This window comes from Mesoplodon mirus (assembly GCF_964341445.2).
Source record: "Mesoplodon mirus genome assembly, chromosome: 11".
NCBI classification, from domain to species: domain Eukaryota; kingdom Metazoa; phylum Chordata; class Mammalia; order Artiodactyla; family Ziphiidae; genus Mesoplodon; species Mesoplodon mirus.
In genome coordinates this window covers 71,091,356-71,112,300 of record NC_138987.1, presented here as the reverse complement: position 1 = coordinate 71,112,300, position 20,945 = coordinate 71,091,356, and the positions used below count along the sequence as shown (strand labels likewise).

General features: G+C 43.5%; 1 protein-coding gene across 2 annotated transcripts in view; it reads left to right on the top strand.

Annotated features, from left to right (window-relative positions):
• Window positions 1-15,478: 15,478 nt before the first annotated feature.
• The window catches only part of MDM1 (Mdm1 nuclear protein), a 29,704-nt gene continuing 24,237 nt past the window's right edge, over window positions 15,479-20,945 (top strand). For both annotated transcript variants that reach the window (XM_082635244.1, XM_082635243.1), the window contains exons 1-3: window positions 15,479-15,606; window positions 16,672-16,786; window positions 20,363-20,736. In XM_082635244.1, the coding sequence (XP_082491370.1) occupies window positions 15,589-15,606; window positions 16,672-16,786; window positions 20,363-20,736 (507 nt within the window). In that variant the 5' untranslated portion in view covers window positions 15,479-15,588. The remainder of the gene's footprint in view (window positions 15,607-16,671; window positions 16,787-20,362; window positions 20,737-20,945) is intronic.

Sequence of the window (20,945 nt, the reverse complement as noted above, 5' to 3'; positions counted from 1 at the left end):
GACTCTTAAAATATTCAGCAGGAACCTACAAGGGGGGAAAAAAAAAAGATTTCCCTGCTCTTTGTTGATACTGTGAATACATTATTTCCTTTTGTATATACCTAGACAATCTGCATTCCCTCCAGGTTATGAAGATTAAGAAGAAAGTCACTTTCAGTGGAAGACTGAAGCATTATAAATGTAATCTGAATAAAATACGAGGAACAAACCTAAATATCAGCCCCAATTCAGGTCATACCTGAATGCTCTGAAAGGGTCCATTACCTTACAGGTTTGCTGCTCTAGTGAAGGGTAAGCTAGTGCTTTTTTTCACGGGGTGGTGGTGGTGGTGATTTACAGAAATAAGACCACTTTGTGCCACTCTTCCCATCTCTTTTGACTAGCTACTATTTGTGAGATAAATTTCAGTGAACCAGATGGACTTACTGATAGGTGTAACAATCTCCTATTAGCTCAGCCCCTAGGGAAGAGGCAGGTGACAGAATGATTTTGGCAGTGAAATGAAACTGAGAACAAAAGGTGGTGTCATTGCTTGGAGCAGCAATGCTCTTCAGGCCCCATCAGCTCAAGTTTCCCAGGCAGGTGACTGTGAGGACAATTCTGCATATTCCTTCTCCCTAGGAGGTTTTGAACTCTGCAATGGGCTTTCTCCACATGTGGGTTGCTTCCTGAGATTAGTTTGGCCTTCCTGAGATCTGTCTGGCCTTATAAAAGCTGCAAGTGAATACAACAACTAGTACCTATGGTAATTTAAGGAAATTATACTCTTCAGGGGACAAAATGCTGTCCAATTGCTCTTTATCTGTGCCAGCTGGGTAAGAAAGGAAGATGATTCATAGCCCAGTCCAGTGGGACCAGTGGAAGGCTTGATTACACCTTGGTTCCAGGCTGTCTTGTGGAGCAAATGCCTTGGCATTTGTGGGGTCCAGAAGGACTGTAATGATTAAACCTAGTCCAAGATTTAGCTTGGCATTGGTTTTTATGAGAGAGAACGCACAGGTGTCAGACCAGTTGTTGACAGGATCTTTTCTGTACATCACCCAAGAAGGATGAAAGATATGGATTCCACTTTAATATGTGAATTGTAGCTGCAAAAGAAATCAGATGGAGATGGCTATCTTTATGGCAGCTGGCTAAATGGCAGCTGTCTAAAATAAAAACAAAGGAGACATTACAATTTCCAGGGTTAAGAGAAAGCTAACAAATGGAAAGTTCATTACAATAACTCATCCTTGTGTACAATAGCTGCTCCATACATATATTATGGTACAAACCAATTGGTAATAAAATTTTGACAGGGTTCATTACACAAGTTTATAAGTCAAGCATTTGGGCTTAAGCATTTAGGGACACTCTTTGTTCCGGAAAGCTGCAAACTAGAAGGACTTGATAAGAAAGTACTAGAAAGAGTCCAGCTGTTAGATATTATCATTTTTCCTTTGAACATACTATACAAGGCATGTATAGTTACAGAGAGAGTATCTGAGGAGATTAAAAACCATGGTTATATTAATGCACACCTGTCTCAGGGGAACTGAATTCACTTTTCTGTCACAATGTATGCTTCCTGCAGCTTCTCTGCTTCATCTGGCAGGTTGCCTTTGGAATCTGTAATGCCTCAAGTCACTTTCAGCAGTGTTGGAGGATAGAAGCCATTAAGGCAGAATAGATGCTAGAGGCAAGACAGTGAATAATCCACTTGAACGCCAGTCAGGAATGCCTGTGGCAGCTCAAACCTCCTCAAATGCAAATATTTTTCTGGAGGTAGGATGACCTAACTAACTACTGTTTCAAAGTGCTGTTAATTGGTTGTAATAAAATGAAATCTGAAGTTTCCCACCTGTATGGAAATCATCTGAGCTTAGCAAAAACATATTCAAATACTAATGAGGTGGTATGAAATATTAATTATATTACAAGGCTTCTTAATTCTCATTTCATTTTTTAACTTACTACTGTAAGCAAAGATAACCATTTCAAGAACTTTTTAACCAGGTCTGCAAAACCTGTGTGGCAACCAGGGCAGATCCTCTGAAGGGCCAGCCTCTTACTGGGCAGAGTTTTCTGAGGTAACAGGCCACTGTTTTTCCCTCCTCTAACAAAAAGCCAAGAGGTACAGATTCCTATTCAGGCCACAGAAAATGAATGATTTGTTCAACTCTTCAACTCACCACCTTAGTTGTGTGCTGGAGACAAGCTACAGTCTTTCCTTCATACACAGGAGGTGATGAGTGTTGCGGGGAGGGGAAATCCCAGCTTTTGGGGATGGTGCTTTCAGTGTTAAGAGGGCAGGCTCGGGCTTCCCTAGTGGCGCAGTGGTTGGGAGTCTGCCTGCCGATGCAGGGGACACGGGTTCGTGCCCCGGTCTGGGAAGATCCCACATGCCGCGGAGCAGCTGGGCCCGTGAGCCATGGCCGCTGAGCCTGCGCGTCCGGAGCCTGTGCTCCGCAACGGGGGAGGCCACAACAGTGAGAGGCCCGTGTACTGCAAAAAAAAAAAAAAAAAAAAAGAGGGCAGGCTCTTCGGCCAGCCATGGAGGGACCATTTGGCCCTATTGCACTCTCTTCTGAAGAGTGAAGACCTAGAGTTCAGGTAGGTGTGGGCGAGTTGTTATTTGTGGGGAATACTTAACTGATTTTCAGACACAAGTTAATACAGCCCTTCATCATTTGTATATATCCAAACTGTTCCTTGTGGCAAGATAAAGAAGAGAGTACGTGACTTTCAGAGCATGCCATGGAACATGAGCCTCCTTCTAGGGCAGGGCAATTGCCAATTTACGCAGTTGTTATTTCATAACAACTGATGGTTTTGGTTGGGTGAGCTCTCAAAGCAATCCTAGTGACCTCACTTATAAAATGGGAGTGGGGAGGTGGAAGGTGGGATGAGATATTTTTTCAGGTCATCTCTGTGATTCAGTTAGAATCAGAAAAATACAGAGAAGACAAATTGCATCTTTTTTTTTAAAGTGATCCCTATTTATTACTTTCCCTTCACAACCCAGAAATGCAGTTATTATATTTTGTATAACTGAAATGAGGGTGGATCCTAGGATTTCTTTTCCTTGGGTATTCAATGTATTTTCTACAATATAGTCTTCCTAGATTATATTTTGCATTCCTTCACATATCTCCATATGTGAAGATTACTCTGGGTCAGCAATCAATCATGGGCGAGTTAATCTCTCTGTGCCTCAGTTAACTTGGTTGTAAAATGGGGATAATAATATTTCTACTTTATAAAATTATTGTGAGGATTAAACAAATTAATAAATGTAAAACTCCTTAGATGAGTACTTGGCATATAATGTGTATTATTATTATTATTACTATTATTTTATATTATCATCAAGGCTTTCTGAATCTTTACCATTTACTTATGTCTTCCCTATGTGTATAGTAGGGAAGAGGTGGAGCAGGAACACTTAAGTTTAGGAAACATTACAACCTTCCAGGATCTTATCTAATACACACAAAGTATGACATATATTTAAAACTACATGGAGTAATATGCTACAATATGTAATCCGAATCAAATGCTGGTTTTAGGTGCTGCAGTAACACAAAGAATGAGATTAAGTGGGTTTACACTCTTCAGGGAGAGGGCTGAGTTTGAGCTGGGCTGAAGAACAGGTAGAACTGAGTTGGATGAAGAAAAGTGAGGAGGGCATTCCAGATGAGGACAACATGCAAGAAAGCAGAGGCCAGAAAGAGTGTGAGATGGTCTTGGGGCAGTGGGCGAAAGAGCTGGCAAAGCAGAAGAGTGGAAAGAAATAAGACTGCACAGAATGGAGCTTCATTATGGAAGTTCTAGACAGTTCTCTCTACTTAGAGGACTCTCCACCTTATGGAAGTGGAAACAGAGGAGAACAGCAAGCTTCTGAGTGAAGGACAGAACAACAGACAGAGACTCTGAGAGGATTTCCAGGGCTCGGGGGTCGGAGGCTGAGCCCGTGGAGACTACTGAGGAGGTGGCTGCTCTGGTTGTGGCAGTGCAAGGACATGCGGGCCAATGGGGGCCAGTCCGGGGCACGGCAGAGGGAGGGAGAGAAAAGAAAAAGAGTAAGTGGCATTTTGAGGAAAAGTCAGGCAAGTTAGCAAGGCCTGTCTGTCACTGACTGGATAAAGGAAATTAAGTAGCAGGTAAGCCAAAGATTATTTCCAATGTTCAAATCGGTGGGTCTGAGAATTAGAGACCCCATAGAAAACTGGAGGAGAACTGATTAAAGGGGGAGAGAAGCAAATGAGGAGTCTGGTGTTGTATAAATATAGCTGGCAGTGACAGTATGACCTCCAATAATGATAGCTAATGCTTATTATTTACTATGTGCCAGGCACTATGTGTTTTACACATGTAAACTCATTTAATCCTCATGGAAACTGTTTGAGATAGGTACTATTATTATTCCCATTTTATGAAGGACAAGAGGTTAAGCAGTTAATGCAGTTTATAGAGTTGACTGGGACTTAAACCCAAGCCGTCTGATTCCAGTGCTTGTGCTAGACCACCACTGTGCTTAGTACTCTCAGGAAGTCCAAACTCTGATAGGAAGTGAAAACTGAAAACAACAGTTGAGAGTCATCAGCACAGAGGTGTTAACTGCAATTATGGAAATGGATTAGCTTTCTGAAGAAGGCAGGCAGATAGGAGAGCAGATGGCCGAGAATGCATCCTGGGGGAGGCCCACCCTGAGAAGTTGAGCACGGGGAATGTGCAGAGCCCCAGTGAGGGCAAACAGACTGTACAGGGCCAAGGGTGGGAGCCAGGAGACCGTACCAGTTCAGGCAAACATTATCGGTGGCTTAGAGTTAGTAGAGTATCAGTGGAGACAGTGCGAAATGATCCGATTATTGATCAACCTTGACTACATATTGGACAAGACTTGCGGATGAATTGGATGCCAAATGTAAGAGAAACAGAAAAGTTAAGGATGAAGCCAAGGTTTTCAGCCTAAACAACTAAAAGGATGGAGGGGGAAACTCTTAGATGCAAGGGTGAGAAATTAGGGGTCATTTGGATTGACTAATATTAAGATGCCTTAAAGACATACAATTGGAGATATCACATGTATTTCTTTGCTAAATAAATTTGGGGGGGCGAAACTGCACGTTCAAGTTCATTCTCATCAATACAATGCATCTATCTCAAGGGCCAGACTAGTGATCAGATTTTAAGGACCATTTCCAACCCTGAGACTTGACAATCCAATAGCCCTCTTTTCACAACTAAAGTAAAAGCTATTGATTCTCTCCTTTTAAAATTCCTACAGGATCTTTTCTTCCCCATATGTATTCCCTTCCTTTGCCACATTGCATATACCACTTACACTTCCTATACCACTTACAGTGGCTCTGTTTTCCTGACAGAACCATTCTGATATAGTATATACAGTCCTAAGAGATGTAGCAAGCACTCAGTAAATATTAGACAATAATAACACTGATCAGAAAACGTATGTTCATAATAAACTTGAGACTAAGAGATTAATGATGTTAGAAATGGGTGGGACTTCCCTGGTGGCGCAGTGGTTAAGAATCCACCTGGCAATGCAGAGGACACGGGTTTGAGCCCTGGTCCAGGAAGATTCCACATGCCGCGGAGCAACTAAGCCTGTGTGCCACAACTACTGAGCGTGCGCTCTAGAGCCTGCGTGCCACAACTACTGAAGCCCACGCACCTAGAGCCTGTGCTCCGCAACAAGAGAAGCCATTGCAATGAGAAGCCCACGCACCACAATGAAGAGTAGCCCCCGCTTGCTGCAACTAGAGAAGCCCGCGTGCAGCAACAAAGATGCAACACAGCCAAAAATAATAAATAAATAAATAAATTAATTAATTAATTAAAAGAAAAAAAAAAGAAATGGGTCAAGGGGGGCAAAGGTACAAACTTCCAGTTATAAAATAAGTAAGTCATGGGGATGTAATGTACAGTATGGCAACTATACTTGATAATACTATATTGCAATTTGAAAGCTGATAAGAGTAGATCTTAAAAGTCCTCATCAAAAGAAAGTAATTTTTGTAAGTATGTAAGAGAATAGATGTTAACTTACTGTGGTGATCGTCTTGCAGTATATACAAATATCAAATCATTATGTTGTGCACTTGAAACTAATATAATGTTATATGTCAATTATACCTCAATAAGAAAAGAAAAAAGAAAGATTGTTAAACCATGTGAGTTCCACTGTTTAGGAACAGCAAATACGAGGAGTCGTATAAAAGGAGACCATTCTTGGGCCTCCCTGGTGGCGCAGTGGTTGAGAGTCCGCCTGCCGATGCAGGGGATACGGGTTCGTGCCCCGGTCTGGGAGGATCCCATATGCCGCGGAGCGGCTGGGCCCGTGAGCCATGGCCGCTGGGCCTGCGCATCCGGAGCCTGTGCTCCGCAACGGGAGAGGCCACAACAGTGAGAGGCCCGCGTACGGGAAAAAAAAAAAAAAAGGAGACCATTCTTTTTTTTTTTTTTTTTTTTTTTTTGCTGTACGCGGGCCTCTCACTGCTGTTTTTTTTTTTTTTTTTTTTTTTTTTTGCTGTACGCGGGCCTCTCACTGCTGTGGCCTCTCCCGTTGCGGAGCACAGGCTCCGGACACACAGGCTCCGCGGCCATGGCTCGCGGGCCCAGCCGCTCCGCGGCATGTGGGATCTTCCGGGATCGGGGCACGAACCCGTGTCCCCTGCATCGGCAGGCGGACTCTCAACCACTGCGCCACCAGGGAAGCCCAAGGAGACCATTCTTAATACCTAATAACAAGAACTGCTTATGCTTCTATAACACTTTTCAATTCACAAAGTGTTTGCACATACCTTACTGCATTTGGCTAAGATGAAACACATTTTGGAAACGGACACTTACTTTCTTAACAATAAAAGCCCATGATCAAGAGAACAGCACAACTATAATAACAAACTGGCTTATACTGTAAAAAGAACACTTGTTTGAAACATGGATTTGTTCCACAGTTTTCTCTCATCAGAAGAGAATGAAGCTGCCCTCTGGCTCATGTGTTCTCTCGTGCTATGGTGTAAGCCTTGGATCACAAGGAAGTAGTAACAAACCCTAATGACCATCCATACTTCAATAATTGCAGAGTTTAGCTTTCCAATTAATTTACTGAGCACACACTTGATGACATGTATGGTAGTAGCCAATTTATAAATGACTTTAATTGGAATTAATTTTAGGGATCCAGTATTTTTTCTCTTTTTGGCTCACCAATATTGATAATTTTCCTTAATACTGTGTTTTAGACACCTATAGGTAGAAAGACAAGTTCTGGGCCCAGATCCTCAGGTCCGGTTTCTGTTTTCCTTGCTCCCTTCTAGAGTACGGGTTCCTGTGCTCCTCTCAGCTCTGATTCCCATCCTTCTTTTGCCTTTTGTCCAATTCCCATCAGCAGGATATCCTGCTGGCCCTTGGATCCAGCTTTCCTAATTGTTTGCTTGGCAACAACTCTACCAGAATCTCTGGAAATACAAGGCTATGGATGGTCTTCTGCAGAGGCCCATTATAACACCATGCTACACGGTAACACTGAGGAGACCAGCAGAGGGAATGAAAGGGCATAGCGAAATTCAGGCCTAGTGCCTGAAATGAAGGGTACTAGTGCTGACAGGTACCCATCTTCACTCCTGAAGGTTTGGGGCCTAAGACTCTAATGGTTGCACTGAGACTAGCTCCCAATGGGAACAGAGGTTTTTTGGTCTATGGCTTCAAATGTATGCTACTAGTTGGGAACACTGACTGCGTAGTAGGAAGATGCTTACAATGATGCGCTGTCCAAATCCTGCTGCTACTGGCTGTGCTCTCTGCTATCATCCCCCTTAGGGATTACCTTCACTGCAGACAGCCACCTTGCCCAAGGCCATGCCCTTCCTAGGGAAGCCTATTATGGCCCAACGCAGGACAACTCTGACAGGCCATGTTAGTTCTGGACTCCCCAGGGAGTTGCCTGAGGCTGTGGTCAGGCCTGCCTTGCATCTTGACTTCTGCTCACTCCTGCTCCCTTGCTCTCCCTCCACAGCTATGGACCCCCAGGGCCCTCACTAACAAACATTCAGCACATGCAACTACATCCCGGGGTCTGCTTCCCAGAGAACCCAGTCTGCCACAGACTGCTCTCCATATGGCCAGTATGTGTTGCTATCTCTATTTTGCCATTGTTGCCTCTGCCTTTCTCTTTGACCTTACCCGTCTATACCTGTTTTCCTCATTTATTGTCAGTTTTTAGAGTTTTAAGAGGGACTGGAGATAAATGAGAGCATCTAACCCACCACTGTGCAAGTCAGAGTTAAACTGCAGAGAACATAATTTACTCTAGAAATTCAAAACAAAAAGGGTATTTTCAGAGTATTCAGTGTTGACACAGATTTACTGCAATAACGGCCCCAATTTTTCATTCCTCCTTTACCATGTGACTTTGTAACTCCTCACATCAAGGGATTGAGTCTATTTCCTTACCCCTTGACTCTTGCTTTGGCCTATGGAATGTGGTAGAAATGGTGTGCTGTTTCTAAACCTAATCCTCAAGAGGCCTTGCACACCTTGCTCTTCTTCTTGGATCTCTATCCAGGCTAGCTTGCTGGAAGATGAAGGCCCACATGGCCTGATGAGTTGTCCTAGCTGAGGCCATGTGAGACCAGTCAGCCTCTAGGTTAACCCATCAGCTGATCACAAACACATGAGCAAGCTCAGTAAGATCAGCCAAACTCAACCTGGACCAGTAGAACTGGCCAGCTAACCAAGAGATTCATGCAATAATAATGGTTACTGTTTTAAGCTGCTGCATTTAGGAATGTTTGTTATAGAGCATTATTGTGGCAACAGATGATTGATATGAGTAGCTTACAGAATCACTGGGAAGTCTGAAGAAGTAGACTCTGGGGCCATGTCACATGACAGAGTCACTGAAGTCATGAAGTTGTAGAACCAGGAAACTCCCTGCTAAGTTGACAAGCCACTGTTACAAGCTCTGGTTCCAGAACCCTGTCACTTCTCCTGTGATTAGGAAGCGGCTAACTCAGAACCAGGCTGCTGCTGTTACTGCCATGATTTACACCATCATGGCAGATGCCTGTGCTTTGCCTTTCTTCTAATTCATTTTCTTCCATCTAATTCATTTTATGTAAGTGCCTCTTGTCATCAGGATGTAGGTTACACCTGAACTTCAGCTGCAAAGGCATCTAGGGTCAAAGGGATTTTTAGCTTTCTAGCTTCTGCAGGACATGAGAAGGAGGTTGGAATGGATTTGGAATGAGTCAGCCTCAGTATCTGCCACAGCTATGATTAACTAAAACAAGCATTATTCCTAAAACTTATTTCATAGGCATATGCTCAATGATACTGAAAACAACTTCTTTAAATTCATACATTCAGTGTATTTCACAATTGGGCATATCACTCTCTACACTGTCAAACATCATTAATTCAATTAACAGAAGTTGAGAGTAAAGGATGAACAACGTAGTACTAAGATTTTATGAACTTATTGCTTCAGCAAAATTCAAATAAAAATTTCTTAAGAGAACCAACAATTATAAGTCACTAAGGCGAGGAAAACTGATTTATGTTCTGAAAAATTCTTGGTCCCTTATGATATTTGATATAGCAATGCTAATGGAAAAAACAGTGATTTCAGAAGGAATAATAGGAGGTATTTGGTCTTGATCCGCAGTTATTAAGGTGTATATACACAACTAGGTGATAAAAGAACATTTCAAAATTTATTTTGGCATAGAGTAGATATTTACAAGGTTCTTAGGAAGGCAGATGGGTAGCGTCCTCTGATCTGACCTTAAGACATGACATCTGGTTTTAAGTGGTGAGAGAATTAAAGCTTCCAAATCTGCCGAGTTAGCAACTCTAGAAAAATCTGTAGGGGTGGTGATTTAAGACGATGAATATTCAAGTGAAGAAAAGGGAAGGTAATTCTTAGATAACAGAATCTTCAACAGTGAAGGCCTTAAAATGAAAGGAATTTTGTGCCCCCAATATTGTTCTGTGTCTTGTTCCATGGAGGCACAACACTATCATGGTATGTAAGGCTTGCAGTGGTTTATGCCTTACTGAGAATTACTTTACTCACTATAGCCTTGTATGGCAAGGAGTCCCGCAGCCTCCCACACACACAAAAGTCTGTGCTGTCAGGAGAAGCTGGAGTCCCTCCAAAAGGTGCCCCACTGATTCAAAAGCCAGACACTTCTTTGTCGACAAAGGCATGGGGGCTAAAAGTCTGGAGGGCAAACTGCACTTGGCTCATTGGCAAGTCTTAATCACAGACCCTGTTTATTTGTTTCTTACTGACATTAATGTGAAATACCAGCAATTTTGCTTCCAAGACAGAATCCATTGACTTAATTTTTTCACTTTTTTTTTCAGTTGTGCAATCAGAAATTCATTCATATGAGGAAAAGGCAGTTATTACCTATGGAAAAACACCAAAGAAAGCAGTGGTCAGACTGATTGCTTTTTGGCTAAGGCTGAACTCAAGATTTACCAAGGGAAGCCCGTACAAGTGTGACCTGAGGGGAAGTTACAAGTGCCAGAGCATTGCTGAGCCTGGAAACTGGAATTTCAGTTACTTTGTAAGGTATTTCAGAGTAAATTATACACATGCAAACGCAAGGATGACGTATCACCATGTTGCTAAAACGGTGATTTCTAAACCAGCTTTACTCTTATTTCTGAAGCAGTAAGGGAAAAAAAGAGAGACAACAGACAGCAAGTAATTTACCTTTTGGGGAAAGAATCTTGAGCAAGTGTTGGTTAAAATCTTCCTGATCTCTGGCCTGGATTCAGCTACCTGGGGGCATAACAAAAGAGAAAGTGAAAGGTCACCTAGGTCAGGTGTTTCCCAGGATGGAATTTAAAAGCAGCTGCCTTATCCCGTCTGCTCTTTAGTCCCCAGGCTTAGATCAAACTTGCTGGCTCTAGATTTAAAAGCATCTTCAGAATACCAGGGTGCTCACATTTAGCCCCTTCTTTGCTTCCTTCTCTTATCATTTCCTGTGTTCTTTGTGTACGGTCTGTTCCCTCATCTGATTGCAATCACATTTGAAGGCAGAGGCTGTGTCTTACTCACTGTATCTTCTTTCTTCAACTTTGTTATCTGTATTAAGTGTTTTGCTTATAGATAACATATTTTTGTTTGTTAAACAAAAATATAGTTAGAGGCAAATACAAATTCTCCAATCTTTCAATTCTTACCGAGAAAATGATGGGAGATTGTTAGATTTGTGAAGTGATCGACTTCCTGTTTTTAATAGAGTGAGTAGTATATTTACACTTCAAGTACAAATAAAAGTTGCTTTAGGGCTTCCCTGGTGGCGCAGTGGTTGAGAATCCGCCTGCCGATGCAGGGGACGCAGGTTCGTGCCCAGGTCCGGGAAGATCCCACATGCCGCAGAGCGGCTGGGCCCATGAGCCATGGCTGCTGAGCCTGCGCGTCCGGAGCCTGTGCTCCACAACGGGAGAGGCCACAACAGTGAGAGGCCCGGTACCGCAAAAAAAAAAGAAAAAAGTTGCTTTGAACGATTTTGATATGTTTTTTTTTTCTCTAAAAAGCAACAGCCCTATTGGGATATATATAAATCAAAGTGACTCTAGAAAGGGTCAATGGAAAGCGTCATTTTAAATAGAAGGACAGCCTTAATGATAACTATCAATACCACAAAATTTCCATGTATTAGAAACTATGAATAAAATGCTCATCTTCATAGCTGCTGCTAATGTAGTTAGACTCATTAGGGTAAAAATGTCTGTGAATGATGCCATCATGACATCATTTTTCTTTTTTTTGTCTGTCTTTTATCCCAGCCGACGGTATACTACACAAGCTCTTGTACAACTTGCCTTTTCTTTTGGCAGGGGGAGAGGGGGGCATCAGTCCATGTTAGCTCGAGGAAATGCTTCTTTCTTTTTAAGGGCTGCAAGGGGGCGTTCAAGTTAATAAGCTGTTGTCTCAATTCTAGTCTCACCCTTTGGAATCTGCAGAACCTTTGGATCCTGCTAGCTCCCTGTTAGGTGTGCTAAGACAGACTCTACAGACAGGAATGCTCTCGTTTACTAGCTTTTCCTCTCTGCAGCCCCTTAGCGATGACCTTTACCTCCATGGTGCCACTTGGTTGCAGTCTCCTCATCCCCTTCCCTTCCGCCTCCCTTTTCTTTTTTGGGGGGCAGCCTCATGTTGTCCCCTTAGAGGCACCAGCACCACTAGGCAGTGACTCCTTCTCAGAGGTCTGACCAGCTGCCATGAGGTGTCTCCAGCCAGCGTGGAGCTGTGCTCGAGTAACCTCAACATTTTCCCTCTGTTCTTCCAGACCCGGGGTATGAGCCGCTTCTTGGAATTACTATGCTCTCTTTCTCCATTTAGCTTTTTAAAGTTCTCCAACAGCTAACCAATAGCTCATGTTAAGTTTTCTCTGTTGAAATGCTTCTGGTAGTTTCTGTTTTCCCTACCGCACCCTGACGGATATAGTGTGTACTTGACATCTGCTGGGTCAGAAAGCCCAAAGCAACAGAGCAGCCCGCACTGCCGTCTGGACCTGCTGCACCGCCTGTTCCTGCTCTGGTCCCTGGAGGAACCATCAGGTATTTAACTAGTACCCTGCAGATGGACATTTAAGTTGCTTCCAACTTCTGTTACTATAAACAATGCAGTCAACAACATTAAATGAATTGGTTTTTCACATATGGGCACGTATATCTGTAAGATAACTTACAAAAGTGGAATTGCTGGGTGAAAAGCACTGCCAAATTGCCTTTTATAGAGGTTCTATCAGTTTGTCTCTCACAGGCAATAAACAGAAATCTATTTGCATGAGAAACAGAGAAATCAAGAAAGGGAAGAGGGAGCCAGTAGTGACACCCTCATCTCACGGAATTCGATCCATCATTTGAGGAATTACTTTCTGGCCTAGACCCAATGGACTTCACCTTGAGTCCTTTGGAGAGAAGGAAGGCTAAAATACAAGTGGAAAAGCTCTGTAAGACACTTTGGTACTCATTCGATAGAGGGTAACACAAAAAATGTACGGAGGTGCTTTGCCACAGATTCCCGCCAGGGTTGAATAGCCCAAGGAAGTTCCATGCTGCGCCCGTGGTAACTCAGGCCGCAGGAAATGTTGGTGGCCAGCAAGAAGAGTGACACCTAGAGATGTGTGGCTATTGGAAGAAGTGGCAGTGCTGCTGGGCAAACTATATGTGGTAGCTGTAAGCACATGTGAGACACTTCCTAGGCACTCTCCAGAACACTTGGGTGGAAATTTGTGGGGTACCGGGTCTGCTGCCTACAGTAGTGGAGAGTGTTAGGAGCTGGTAAAACACAGGCCACAAAACTCTCCTTTAGCAACACTGTCGCTTTTTTCATTTCTACATCTTTGGCTCATAAACTGAAACAGGCTTTTCTTAAAAATAACAAAGTAAACTCTTCATCTTCCTTGAGCCCTTATAACACATCTCAGCAAACTCAGGTTGTGACTAAGTCATTTTTTACCATCTGCTGTTTGGTTTTCTTGACATTTGTTCCCTGCTCAGCAGAGCTCGACTATAGTTATCATTGCCCTTGTTTGGCAGACAGGCTACATTCTATATACTTACTTTTACTGATTTCACCTTAGCATTATGTGGCAACAAAGCTTTGTGTACAACCAGATCTGTGTCTTTCCTATCCTGTAAGGTCTGGGCTGCTTTCCTGCAGAGGACTTTTGTTTTATGTTCCACTGTGTCTTGTTTGTGCCATTCTTAATTTACACAACAGAGATGCTATCATCACCAATTAGCATGTATCAAGGGCCCTCTGGATGCATGGCTGCATAGGGACTAATTTAATATTCTCTTTGTTTCATATATCAGATGGCTCCTTCAAATGAAATTTTAAGTATCTCAGTGATGATGAAGAAGAACAGAGACATCAATTAGGATTCAGAAGACAAGCCTCTGCAGAAAGGATTAATAATAATATTTTAAAGTTTACAAGAGGGTATCCTTTTCTTCAATCAAAAAATGACAAAAGTAAAATGAAACTGCATTCATTGCTCTGGAAAAAGCCTGGCAGCATTCCATTCAGACATCTGCCCTTTGATTGTCCCATTTTCCTCTTTACTTATTTCAGTTCTTCTAAACTTCAAGGCTAAGTCTGAATATTTCTTCCTGAGGCTTTTTCTAACCATCTCTGCCCTTGGGGATGACTCCTTCCTCCAATTCGTATATCATTTATACCTCTCATTTGGAAATTCAGCACATAATACATTATACAGAGTAATGAATAAATACATAGTACATATACATAGTACATATGTACATAGGACATATACATAGTACTGAATAAATATAAGTTTATTCTCCCCAAGCATATTAGAGAACTATCTGGACAGTTTATGACTTTTCCATCGCCAGGGCCAGCACAGTGTTCTGTCAATGGTAGAATCTCAAGAAATACTGATGATGGCAAAAATCTGTAAAATTCAAGAGGAATTTTATTTTTTAAAAAGGGTGAGAGGAGAGACAAGGCTGAAGCTTTGGAAGCTGAGACTCACAAGCATCATTAACGAATGCTTCCCTTCCTAATCTAGGAGCTACATGTACATCTTTTTGGGCGGAGGCGGGGTGAGGGGGGGATTATGGGAGGCAAGAACATCACTGGGAAGTCAGCGGTTTGTCTTTCAAGATTCAGTAAAAAAAAGTTTTTTGGCCTGCCTAAGCCATATTTATTTTCTGGCCTCTTCCTTTTTTTTTTTTTTTTTTTTTTTTTTTGCGGTACGCGGGCCTCTCACTGTTGTGGCTTCTCCCGTTGCGGAGCACAGGCTCCGGACGCGTAGGCTCAGCGGCCATGGCTCATGGGCCCAGCCGCTCCGCGGCATGTGGGATCTTCCCGAACCCGGGCACGAACCCGCGTCCCCTGCATCGGCAGGCAGACTCTCAACCACTGCGCCACCCGGGAAGCCCTGGCCTCTTTCTTTTGACGTGACAGTAAATAGTGTAGCACGGTTGTCGGTGGCAGGAATTGATATTCTAAAGAACAGACTTGAATATTTTCATTTCATACAAAGAAACATTCCGTTCTGTCATACATGTTGGAACTAAAAACACACCTTCCTGTTTTATGACGTCAAGAACCTGGGTCCAGCGAGGCGGCGACTCACGAATCACAGCGGCAAGCAGACCCATTGGTGCGCAGGACGCGACAAAGCAGACGCCGTCGAACTCTCCTCAGGACGAAGCTCCCGCGGGGCCCCGCCCACTCCGGGCCCGGGAGCCTCATTGGCCGGCCTTCCGCCCGCCATCTCTATCAATCCCCGGGATTTGGCTGGGGAGGCGGGCGTTCTCCTTTCCAGCACTGATTGGTCGAATCTTAAGGACGGTGCGGAGCTCTCCGAGTCTCTACTGGTTTTTAGTCTTCAGAATGGGCGGGGAAAGGCAGAGCGAGGTAGAGCGACACGACTCAAGGAGGTAAGCGCGCAGTGCGCCGGCGCGTAGTCGGGGACGCCGGGCCGAGGCTTTTGCTAGGGAACCTCCTGTTGTCGCCCCGCCCCCTCCGGGCTTTTTGTCCCGTTAACTGTCGGAGTAGCTGGGGCTCCAGCGCCGGGCGACATGCCGGTGCGCTTCAAGGTGAGGCCGGGGTCCCCGGGGGCCGAAGCCTGATGGGGGGGAGCTGGGACAGGGCGGGTGCAGGGCGCGTGCAGGGCGCCGGAGCCTCACTGGCTTTCTGGGCCGCGCCCCTCGGCCCTGCTGAGCCTGTCAGCTCCCGATCCTGCCTGTCACCATCCTAGAGGATGCTGCTCTTGCCCTCTTACCTAGCCCCCTCTCCGCTCACACTTACTTCCGAGTTGCCGAGTGGAATAGTTAGATGGTTTGAGGTGGATTTATTTGGGTGGGTGGGGGCGGGGAGAGCTCAGAGGCTTGTAGACGGAGGGCACTTTATAATGGGAACTACGGCGGCTTCAGATTGGGACAACTGTGGACCACATCACAGCTTAGCTTTTAACACCCCTTCCCTTTAAAACTTTAAAGTGTGTTATGTCTTTTAAAGGCATAAAAGAAATGGGACCCTGACAAGATAAAGACAGGGTATAAGAAATACACATTCTTCATAATTGTGCATTTGTTTAAGGTTTGTTAATAGTTCCAGGTAGCTGGTAGTTGTCATGGTCAAGCACCCTTCAACATAACAGTTGACCACAGTGTTCCACAAGCCCTGACTGTCTTCTTTTATCTTGAGGGTTTGCATCCAGAATGGGAGGGAATTTGTCTTTTCTTGGTTGACTTTACAAAACTTCAAAAGGGATTAGGTATACTATATTATACTGTGTACTCGGTGAGAACTTCGTTAGTTAGTATAATTATAGTGATGAGGATTTAGATTGCCACCCATTATCAGACAAGACCTCAGGCTTTGGAATCAGACAACCAGCCAAAGGGTAGCCACTCTGAGCCTCAGAATCCTTGTAACACCTGTCTCAAGTGGTTGTGAGGATTAAAGGATATAACACTATGAACTGGTATTACAGGGCTGGGTCAATGTTGGGAGCTATTATTAAGGACCTCTTCTATGTTTAATTATCAGTCTTAAGTCTTTCAACTCTTTTTAGAGGTTCAGAAATGATTTTTACTGATGTCTACTTTAAAACAACTTTCATTAATTACATTTTACTCAAATTGTACTTTGCATTACAGGGGTTGAGTGAATACCAGAGAAACTTTCTGTGGAAAAAGTCATATTTGTCAGAGTCCTGTAATTCCTCAGTGGGGAGAAGGTACCCATGGGCTGGACTTAGATCAGATCAATTAGGTAAGTTGAACAGCTAGTAGTCATTATAAGTTGAATAAACCTTGGGGTTAAGTTTGCAAAATGATTTATTAAAAATTTGTGAAGTGGGCTTCCCTGGTGGCGCAGTGGTTGGGGGTCTGCCTGCCAATGCAGGGGACACGGCCTCGTGCCCCGGTCCGGGAAGATCCCACGTGCTGCGGAGCGGCTGGGCCCGTGAGCCATGGCCGCTGAACCTGCGCGTCCGGAGCCTGTGCTCCGCAACGGGAGAGGCCACAGCAGTGAGAGGCCCACGTACCACACACACACACACAAATTTGTGAAGCATTGTTCAGTTGGCCTGGTTGACTTACTCGTTTGTTTAACAAATATTTATTGAGGGTTTACTGTAAGCCATGACTATTCTCCTCTTCTAGGGATATAACTTTGAACCAAAGACCCTTAACTGTGGGGAAAACAGTAAACAAGTAACTCAATAAATAAACCAGGGGATTTCAGGTTGTTATATAAAATTGTAGGCTGGCGTGATAGATAACTGGAAGGAGGGGTGGGTTGGAGGGAATACACTTTAGAATCAATGGTCAGGAAAGGCTTATTTGAAGTGATATTGGAGCTGAGACATGAAAGCTGAGAGTGGAAAAGCGTGGGGAGGGGTACTCCCAAGATCTTGAGGAATGGAAGCTTAGATAGATGAAGCAGTTTGCACAAGGTTCACAGCTCATAAGTGACAGAACCATGATTTGAAATCAAGTCTGTGTTGTTCAAAGCCTGTGAGTTCAGAGGCCATGTTCTTGTCATCACACATGCTTCCTCCCTGTATCTCAGGGAAGTTAGAACCCTCGGCCAAGGTTTCCCAGCGTGTGGTAGAGGGGGAAAGAGACAGACTGATTCCATTCAACCTGCTTGCTTAATTCTCCCTCACTAGAACGTAAGATCTCTGAGAGCAGGGCTTTGTCTGTCTGTCTTCACCACCTTGTTCCTGCCTAGTACATGACACAGGGCCTTGGCATACTCTGGAGTTTATTAAACTTCATTTTTGAATGAATGAATAAATCTGGGTTTGAATCCACATTTGCTGTGTGACTTCGGGCAAATTGGGCCTGTTTCACCAAGTGGGACTTGGGAAGCCCACTGCACAGGATTCCTAGGAGGGATGAAATGAGATGTTCCTGTTAAGGGCTAGGTGCATATATACAGATGAGTGCTTGGTGCCCAACCTGTGACATGTGTGAGAGTGCCAGATGTGTAGTATATAAGTTCCTCCAACCTTAGATGTTTGAAGCCAGGAGAAGAAAGACTTACACGTGGGGTGGCAAGCCTGGGAAATTAGTAAGGTGAGAGTGTTTCCAGGATTAGGTTTGGAGAACAAAGGGAAGAGTGGACGAGAATGGGTGGTTCTTTTAGGATTCCTCTGAATTGTCAGGATCCTTTTCCCAGAGCCTGGCTTCAAAGACTGGGTGTCACTGCATCTTGGGCAGGGTGGTGCTCATAATCCTCTCCGAATGACCAGAAATTCCACAGATTCGAGGCTCCATTAGATTAAGAATTCCAACATAAATCTCTCAAAACGTAGCTAGTCCACTGAGGGCCTTGAGGGGTATTATGACAGGGGGCATTGGTTAACCACATAGTTGCCCCCATGTAACATTTTAGCTTAGATCAGCTACATGTGAGGGTAGGGGTGATGAAATGAGACCGCGGGGGCAGAGCCACTGTGGAGTACGGTACCTTGTGAGGAAGGAATGGTCTAGGGGGAGGCCTGTTAACAGGGAGGTAAGGGAGAGGGGCACAGTGAGAACCCCAGGTGGCTCAGAAAGGGAGGTGGAGGCCAGGAAACAACAGCAGCGGTGTTACTGAAGGCTGGCTGGGCGTTCTGTGCTTATTTTTCCTCATAGTGTATTTTCCACGGTGCTAGGAGACAAGGGTGGACCACTTGAGAATCTTCCCTTTTCATTTTGCTCTTCTTCCACCAGCCCTGCTCTGTGTTAAAGAGAGAAGTCTAGGGCAGTGGTCTTCAAGCTTTTGTGCTTTCATACCCGCTAAAAGAATTTAGGAAGTCTTATCTCTCGTCACATTTTAAAGTTGATATTTAATTTCTTTTTTATCAAAAGTGTAATGAATAGTTTCAAAGGATATGATTTCTAGCATATTGAATATTGTGTATATGTTTTACATGTCTTTTGTTAAAATTTTGGAGCTAGCAATTGAGCTCAGTTTATGGTAAATGTTCATCATTTAATTGGTAAAGTCAGTCCTCACTAGAAAACAAATCATGTAAATTAGAATTATTTTCTGTGAGAAAAAAGTCTGACTTTATTTTTTGGTCCACATAAATGCGTTAATATGCATATATGCATTTCACATAATGACTGTCTTACACCTGAATTTTAATTCTAAGATAGGTAGATGGAAAAGGTGTTGTGCTGGATAAAATAAGGCACTGTTCTTTTGTTATTTCTAATCTCTGCCTTTGTTGCTTTGCTGTCAAATACTCTTTGTTGTGCTTTCTTGAATTGTTCCTTTGTTTGTCCTCCCCACCTATGACAATTTTTTTATTCCATAGGGTGGTTGAGAGGCGTGTCTTTCTTGTATGAAGTGGGAAGAGGGTGATTATGAAGGGAGTGGTGAGAAAGGAAACTACAGGTGGCAGATGCAGCCCTTAGGCTGTCAGGAAGTAGCACATATGGAAGTTAGGATCTGGAAAGTGAGTCCCTTAAGCTGCCCATTTCTGCTCCCGCCCCCCACAGAATGTCTTTCTGTGCCTCCAGATATATATGTACCCAGTTTGAAGACCACGGTCTAGGGGAGACTTGTAAGGGTGGGGACCCTGGGTTTGATGGCCAGAACATCCATGATAGAGGCTAAAGGGCTCTGGTTTTACCTAATGCCAGGTTGTCTGTCTACCTTCCCTTCTCTTCCAGTCTTAATCTTTCTTCTCTACCCCACCCTGCAGTGTCTTCTTTCTTTTTAAAGAATGGCTCCAAACTAGGGCAGTATCTCAGTGACTGTCATTCCACAGAGCTCCTCTTACCTGGGTAGAAGGTTAAGTGTTTTGGACATTTGCTTGCCAGACAGAAATATAGAGAAATAGTATCTTAGCTCTTGTCAAAAGGGTTCATTCTCTTTACTTCTCAGGAACTCAAGGCAAATGTAGAACTAAGATCCAGCATAATGACATCTCACCCCTTCTCATCTTGGTCTGCTGTGCATAAGAGAAGCTTTGTGAAAAGTTCCAAATTTTGACAGCACCAGGGCCCATTGTTCTGTAAAGTAGCACAGGAAAGTAATTAGAAACGGAGGCAACACATTCCACCTGGCTTGCCAGGTCCATCACGTTGCGATTCTAGCAACTTGTGTTAGGATAACTCGAACATTGTGACCCCAATTTAAAAATTATGGTCAAACTTTTAATATTTCTTTAAAGCAAAATTAAAGATATTGTGTTGAAAAACTGTACTTTTTTTAATCCTGTAACTGGAAGGATATTGTGTATCTCAACTGAATTTTAAATTCCATTTCTCCTCTCATACATGTGATTTAAAGTTGTCTTTGTAGCTTGATGCTTTGGTATCTGCTATTTTTGTATGTTATATTTTGTAGGAATCACAAAAGAGCCAAGTTTTATTTCCAAAAGAAGAGTCCCTCACCATGACCCACAGATTTCAAAATCTCTTGAGTGGAATGGAGCTACCTCAGAGAACGCTGTGGTTGTATCACCAGAACCCGAAGCCCCCAGAACACCAGAACCACAAGAAGCAGAACAAAAAGAAGATGTTAACCAAGAAAGGGTTCTTGCACTAGATGCCTCCAGGGTTCCCAAGAGAACCAGATCTCACTCTGCAGACTCCAGAGCTGAAGGGGCTTCAGATATTGTGGAAAATAAGGAGGATATAGTAGCAAATCATGTACCAGTTAATGAAAATGTGGAGCTGGAACATTCTACCAAGCTTCTTTCAGAAAACATAGATGGTGGGGTAGGTATATTCACTGTATTTCCTTTCAGAAGCAGAGAATTCTTTGTAAATTTCACCATCATTTCAGTAATATTACATTTTGTGCTTAAATTTTTCCATTATTTGTTTTGTCCAGTGTCTGTAGAAGAGTTGATAAGAGGCTGTTGACTTTAGTTATTATGACTTAGTTCCCTTCTTAATAGTTGCCATTTTGTACTGGTTTTACTAAG